Below are 6,422 nucleotides of genomic sequence, written 5' to 3'. Positions count from 1 at the left end.
TAAAATACCCAAAAGAGAAAAGGCTCCTCGTTAAAAAATAATGAGACGAGAAAATATCTAATGTTGTCCGAGTCGAGAGGGTAGATATAACGAGAACCAAAAGCAAAAACGTTCATCGAATCGGATAGGAAAGCTATTTTAGCATGTATAAAAACTATGTTTATTTTTCAGATTAAAATGTTTTTCGTTTCGATTCATCCGAGCTGATCATTAATTCGGCGATGGTGGTTTATCCGAAGAAGGTAAATACCTAATTAAGTATTTTATTTATTTTTTTTTGTATTTGCTGCGATGAAAGGTTTAAATAGAAATCAAATTTTAGAAGGAGATTTCTTCGTTTAGAATCAATATTTCTGGAAGTATAATAAAGTATTTTGATAATTGGGAGTTTTAAGTAGGTACAATTGCTAAATTCATCGTGTTCAACTTGAATCATAATAGATTATGTAACATTGTCATTAACTATATGTACCTAGCTAATAATACTTTTGATTTGAATTCTGAAATCAAACATGTACATATTTTTGTTAGCAGAATATCAATTTCATTCCTCTACTTGCAAAACACGATTAGATACTCGAAACAATATGTTTCTTCGGATTCGCCAATCAAATATTTTCCATTTTATTGACGAAAGGTTTAAAATAACACGATTAGTTATCTATATTATCTCATCAAATTACTCGTAGAACCTACGAATCAAACTGTTTATTAGTAGGTAGTACCTACTTTTAAAGCTACAGCTAACTCATCTATCTATTGAGCTTTTAAATTTGAATCACCGCAGTATTCTAAATAGTATCATCGTGTTATGATTGATGTAGGTATATTTCACGAGTAAAAAATAATTTCAGAGCCGAGAGATGTAATTTGGCTGCATTTTGATAACGATACCTACTCTCACCTGAGGAAACTTGGATGACTCCTTTTCGTTATGCCAGATTATTTTTCGCGAAATAATTTCCATAAGGTCTTCACGAACATACATCTTTCAGTTTCTTACTCAGTGTGGTAGTAAATTTTGAATTATTTTATAATGAAAATCGACGCCCACATAATTTCAAAATTCCACCCCCAAAGGAACCTTTCCAAATTTCAATTATCTTCTGTTCGCGATGCCGCTGATAAGGAAAACATCATGCTAAAAAATGCTCTTGACCGAAAAAATACTACCTACAAAGTGTTCCAAATTTTCATTATCAAATACACAAAGTAAAAACGACGGTGTTTTAATTGGCAAATCAGCCTTTAGCGAAAGTGAAACCGCGCTCCGCTAGGAATAAAAACGTCAGCAAGAGTAAACATGTCAAGTGCAACTAGACGTAATGGTAACACTGTGTTAGATCGATTTTTTTTTACATAAACATGGCACTAGTTATACTAACGTTTATTTTAAAATTGCTTTTTTTAATTTTCTTAATTATATTACCTTTTTTGTACGACTTGAATGCTAAATTTCGTTATTATTTCAAATTCTTCATATTTAAAGCATTGATTACCTTCGTTAGTGTTGTTTTTATACCATTTACATTATGCAGACCATTACATTTTACCAATGCTTCGTAAGTATTTTTATTGAATATTATTTATCGCGGAAAATCCAACGTGTAGGTATATTTAAAAAATGCTGAGGTATGTGGAATAGATCCAGGTTGCCTATTTTACGTAATAATGTGCGATGGAGATGTTCGATCGATAACAATTTTGGAAAAAATTGCATCGGTGTAGGTATTTAGATGGTTTCGCCATTTTCCCACTGAAAAAAGTTGATTTTGTCGAAACTTCACCCAACTTAGCTTCCTGTAGATAATTGTTATCATTTTGGGTTACATGCTTGAATGCTTCAGAATGATAATTAACTTATAAGTAACGGATATTTTTACACCTGCAGTGCAGTTTGTATTAGTAAATTAACTAATTAAATTTATTTATTTTTTTGTTTCAGCATCGTAAGAAGAATATTTAGCTATGTTTCGAAAATACTCAATGTAAGATGGAGCATAAAAGGTGTGGAAAATTTGAAACTAAACGAGTCCTGTGTGTTGGTGGCAAATCACCAAAACAATTTAGACGTACTAGGTGATTAAATTTTTCGAAGTTCGAAGTAAAAAATGAGGCGAAACAAGGTTCTAACACATTCGTAATTTTATAGGTGTTTCGCAAATATATGCTCATTTGGAAACATCTTGCGTTGCATTGGCGAATGACGACTGTATTTACTCTGGTCCCTTTGGACTGTGTGCTCGACTCAATCGTTTCACTTTGATAAACGAATCGGATGAGTTATTTAGTCATAAAAATTTATTACCTTCTAAAATTAAGCAGTTAAAACACGACAATGTAAGTACCTACCTACCTATTTAAAAAATTAAAATTAGCCAAAATCTAGGCATCTCTACCTACAAATTATCCTTGATTTCTTCTTCTCTTTGGTAGGTGAGTATTTTAATATTTCCTGAAATCATCAACAATCGTTCGGACGAGGGAATCCGCGACTTTCAGAAAAGTGCTTTCATCTTAGCAATTAAGGAACAATTACCAATAGTGCCTGTGGTATTTTCCAATTATTATTTTATCGATAATCATCGTAAAGTATTTGATCCTGGTAAGTGTCCAGCAGCTTACTCTAATACGAAGCAGTTCATTAATCATTATATTAATCGAATATTTTTCCTTTGCCAAGGTTACGTGACAATTGAAGCTATATCGCCTATTAGAACAGACAACCTATCGATAGATGACGTATCGAAGCTCATTGAAGAAACCAGAAATAAAATGAGAACTACTATGAAGAAACTGACAGCTAAATTGACACCGCCGAGTGTGAAAGAATTACGAAAACAGTATACTTTCTAAAACTGACCCGTAGTAAAGTCAAGCACTTGTTGAATTTTTAAACGCTTTTTTTTTGCAGCATGAAAAGTCCTTTTTTTTCATGTTTTAAATTTGATATATTTCGAGTCTTCTTTTTTGTCTTCTTATATTATTGACGTAGTTGTAAATGAGTTTTCCTTTTGCATTTCTAATCATGTTAATTTTATGCACCAAATTTTAATCCTAAGAAATGTAGTGAACTGTTGATAATTAAAAAGTTATTTATTGTTAAAAAATAAATATATAAAAATTAATTCGACGATAGTTTATTTACGTTTCAGCTTTTTTAATTTTTTCGCGTGTTGTTGAGCTTTCCGCCTACGTTTAGGATCAGACTGTAATATTTCTTGATACTTTCGTTTCGTGTATTTTTTGAATTCGGCATCTACAAGTAATTCTTCGACGATGGTAGGTTTACGTTCTTTCTTAGGAATACGACTGCTGTAGAAATCAACTGGTGTATCAACAATACGTCCAACCTGTAAATAAATAATTTCCACCGTTGACGTGAGAATTTGATATCGATCGGTGAAGGTGAACTTCACCGGTGTAAATGTAACCGACTTGGGTGGAACTTACTTGAAAGTACTTTGGTAACGTTTTCATATCGTTATGTTTATAAAATCTTTTAGGATCTAGGGCTGATCTCATCTGTAGTACTTCGAGATCTTTTCTGATTTCTTCGGTTTGTTTAGTGGCTGGGAAATTGAACCAATTTTCACCTGTGGTTTTGGCACGTTCATCCTGCGAGAATTAAGTATTGGAATTGAATGTAAATAATTAGAGGAATGTGAATGGTGAATGAACTCGAATGGATTTACCTGACGTTGTTTCTGTAGTCTTCTTTTGCTAACATGATTCAATGGAACTTTGTGTTCCTTCTCAAAACCTTCACCGATAACACTTCTTCGAAGAACGTCTTCTACCGTGTTCTTCGATTTATTAATGTCAAGTTTGATCATTTTTTTCTGAAATGTAATCGAACACTACATTTAACAATTTAATTAGTCGGTAGTTTCAGAAAAATGTTCAAAATTCAAAAATACTGAGCTGACTCAAAACTTATCAAAAAATTCAAAACACACGTTTTTGATAATTAAATTATTGGCATTTTTGAAAAAATATTGGAATTCGATCTCAAAAAACTCTTTTTTCAATGTTCACAAAAAGAAAAAACTAAAAATAACGGGTTTTGTGTAATTTACTCTAGAATTTGGCAACACTGAATGATTCTTTGACATGAAAAAATAAATAATCAAAAAATTAACGAAGGAGAAGGTGATAAAGAAAATGATAACGTTTTTGAAAAAAAAATAATTATTCGAATTTTCGGCAAGGGAAATAGTTATTGAAATAATTCGATTGAAATTATAAATGGGACATTTCTTTCATTGAAGAAAGGGAGTAATTCCAATCCGGTACCTCCGGATTCTTAAAAACATGATGTACGTACCTTGAGCAGTTCATAATTTTTTCACGAACTGTAGTCATGCAAAACATTTATGTTCTTCTTTAAAAAATACTGTAGTTTCAATGTTTCTCTTAAAATCTTTATCCTGGTTTTATTTCTTTTTTTCTCAGTAAATTTCTATCTATTTTACAAACTCATATGGCTCGTGGGATATGTTCCAAATACTGCTCCTGTGTTGGTAAGTGGAAATATCTGGAATATTCAATTATTCGATTTATTTCTAATTCGCTGATTTTATTCATAGGCTGTGCAGAAAAATGTAGAAAAAGGTTCAAACCATGGAGAAAATATAGCAAAAAAGCAATGTGTCGTATCAAATCTCACCACACTCTATCATAATAGAATAACGCAGCTAAAACGCGAATTGAGTGATTTTTTTCAAAAAACACCGAATTCTGCTGAATTGCCAAAAAGGTTTAATCAATTCAAGGAAACATTAATTCGAAGTAATCCCAGCAATGAGGTAAAAAAATTCAATTTTTGAGAATACTTACATCACTAGCTTGTATCAACTCACATTTTTAAAATATACTTGTCTGCTCTCAGGCAATCGAACAAATTTATTTTACCAATGGGCAGCTCATCAAAGTCTTGAAAACTGCAACTTTACTGAAAGCTTCTAATTCAGGAAGAGGATCTCAACTTAAGCTCTTACTTCAGCTATCGAATAACATAACTGCGATTTTCAAACCAAAATGGTATTCATTAACTAATTTCTAATGCAATGTACTAAATTGGATGTAGGTATTTCATAGTGAACTTTTCTTCAGGTATCGTACCAATGAAGTTATCAACGGATCCGTTTACTCTGGTAAAGATCGACATTATGGAGAGGTTGTGGCTTTTTATTTATCGATACTTTTCGATTTTAAGAAAGTCCCGGTGGCAGCTATCAGAAAGTTGAACATAAACGAATTATTGCTTGTATCAGATCAAGCTCTTTTGGAAACTTTCATTTCAAAAAGTAAAAATCAATTTCTTTTCCTTCTAAGATTCATTTGCGTTTTAGTTATTTATTTTTGTGTTTTTTTTCGTTTCTTAGATAATTACACCTGTTTTTATGGAGTTTGCCATTACTGCAGTCCATCAGACTTATTGTGTTCCGAATCGAATATTTTAGAGGGAACTGCAATCATATTCGTGTCTTTTGACAATAAATTGAAATTGATTAGACATCCTTGGGGTAGAACCTACAAATGTAAATCATTGGCAAAGTGAGTTGTTCACATTGATGACAATATGAAAAATATATGATTTCAATTTTTATGAGAGAATTCGTTTTTAAGGTGGGAAACTGATAATAAGTACTGTACTTATGTCCGCAATTCAAAATTTTATTCCAAGAAACAGAATGCAGCTTTATTTTTTGATCTCGTCGACGCATCGATATTTGATTTTTTGATAGACAACGGAGATCGTCATCATTACGAGTACGTTGAAAGTAGCGGTGTACCACGAATGATTTTTTTCGATAATGGCAAAAGGTAAGCAAAATAATTCCAGAAATGTTCGTATAAGTATTAATCGTTTGTAAACATTTTTTATTTTTTTTTTCAGTTTTGGCAATCCCTACGTTGACCATATCGACATCTTAGCGCCGTTGTATCAATGCTGTTTGTGAGTATCTACTATTTCAACTCAATATACATTGATCTTCATTTTATTGGTATGACAGTTTAATTTATACATTTCATGTCTAGACTTCGAAATTCAACGTGGAATACTTTGTTACATTTAAGAGGAGGAAATTTATCATACTGGCTTCGTAAACTTATGGCAGCTGATCCTGATCTCGTCATTGATGAAAAACATTTTATTGCTCTCGAAAGAAGACTTTTACTCATTTTTACTGTTTTAAAAGATTGTTTTAAGAGAAAAGGAATGCAAAATGTGATTTTAAATTAGGTACTAATTGCTAATTGTAATTTTTTAAATAAATAAGAATTTCGTAAAGTATTCTAACCGAGTACCTAATGTTGATAAGGTGTAAATTATCATGTTTTTTAAATTTTGATATCTGTTGCTCCAGTTTTTCATTTTTCTTATATGATTTAGTAAAGTGATTTTTTTATTAAAT

At 31.5% G+C, this 6,422-nt stretch overlaps 3 protein-coding genes across 3 annotated transcripts; 2 read left to right on the top strand and 1 right to left on the bottom strand.

Moving 5' to 3' along the window:
* Window positions 1-228: 228 nt before the first annotated feature.
* LOC135834444 (1-acyl-sn-glycerol-3-phosphate acyltransferase beta-like) lies at window positions 229-3,128 on the top strand (the record flags this gene model as incomplete). Its single annotated transcript, XM_065348327.1, has 5 exons — window positions 229-242; window positions 1,946-2,079; window positions 2,153-2,340; window positions 2,437-2,605; window positions 2,684-3,128. Coding segments are annotated over 5 exons (678 nt in total), but the record flags the coding sequence as incomplete, so codon positions are not given.
* On the bottom strand, window positions 3,078-3,969 carry LOC135831344 (deoxynucleotidyltransferase terminal-interacting protein 2). Its single transcript, XM_065343749.1, has 3 exons — window positions 3,696-3,969; window positions 3,454-3,618; window positions 3,078-3,353 (listed from the first exon to the last, which is right to left on the bottom strand). The coding sequence occupies exons 1-3, from the start codon at window positions 3,834-3,836 to the stop codon at window positions 3,141-3,143; spliced, it is 519 nt and encodes a 172-aa protein (XP_065199821.1). The 5' UTR covers window positions 3,837-3,969; the 3' UTR covers window positions 3,078-3,140.
* Window positions 3,970-4,159: 190 nt separating this feature from the next.
* LOC135831342 (glycosaminoglycan xylosylkinase-like) lies at window positions 4,160-6,421 on the top strand. Its single transcript, XM_065343747.1, has 8 exons — window positions 4,160-4,523; window positions 4,590-4,808; window positions 4,892-5,043; window positions 5,116-5,309; window positions 5,388-5,559; window positions 5,632-5,829; window positions 5,903-5,962; window positions 6,046-6,421. Exons 1-8 carry the CDS (start codon window positions 4,377-4,379, stop codon window positions 6,248-6,250), a joined length of 1,347 nt encoding a protein of 448 aa, XP_065199819.1. The 5' UTR covers window positions 4,160-4,376; the 3' UTR covers window positions 6,251-6,421.
* Window position 6,422: the final 1 nt, after the last annotated feature.

Source organism: Planococcus citri, chromosome 1 (assembly GCF_950023065.1).
Source record: "Planococcus citri chromosome 1, ihPlaCitr1.1, whole genome shotgun sequence".
Lineage (NCBI taxonomy): Eukaryota > Metazoa > Arthropoda > Insecta > Hemiptera > Pseudococcidae > Planococcus > Planococcus citri.
This window is presented reverse-complemented; position numbering and strand designations above follow the sequence as displayed.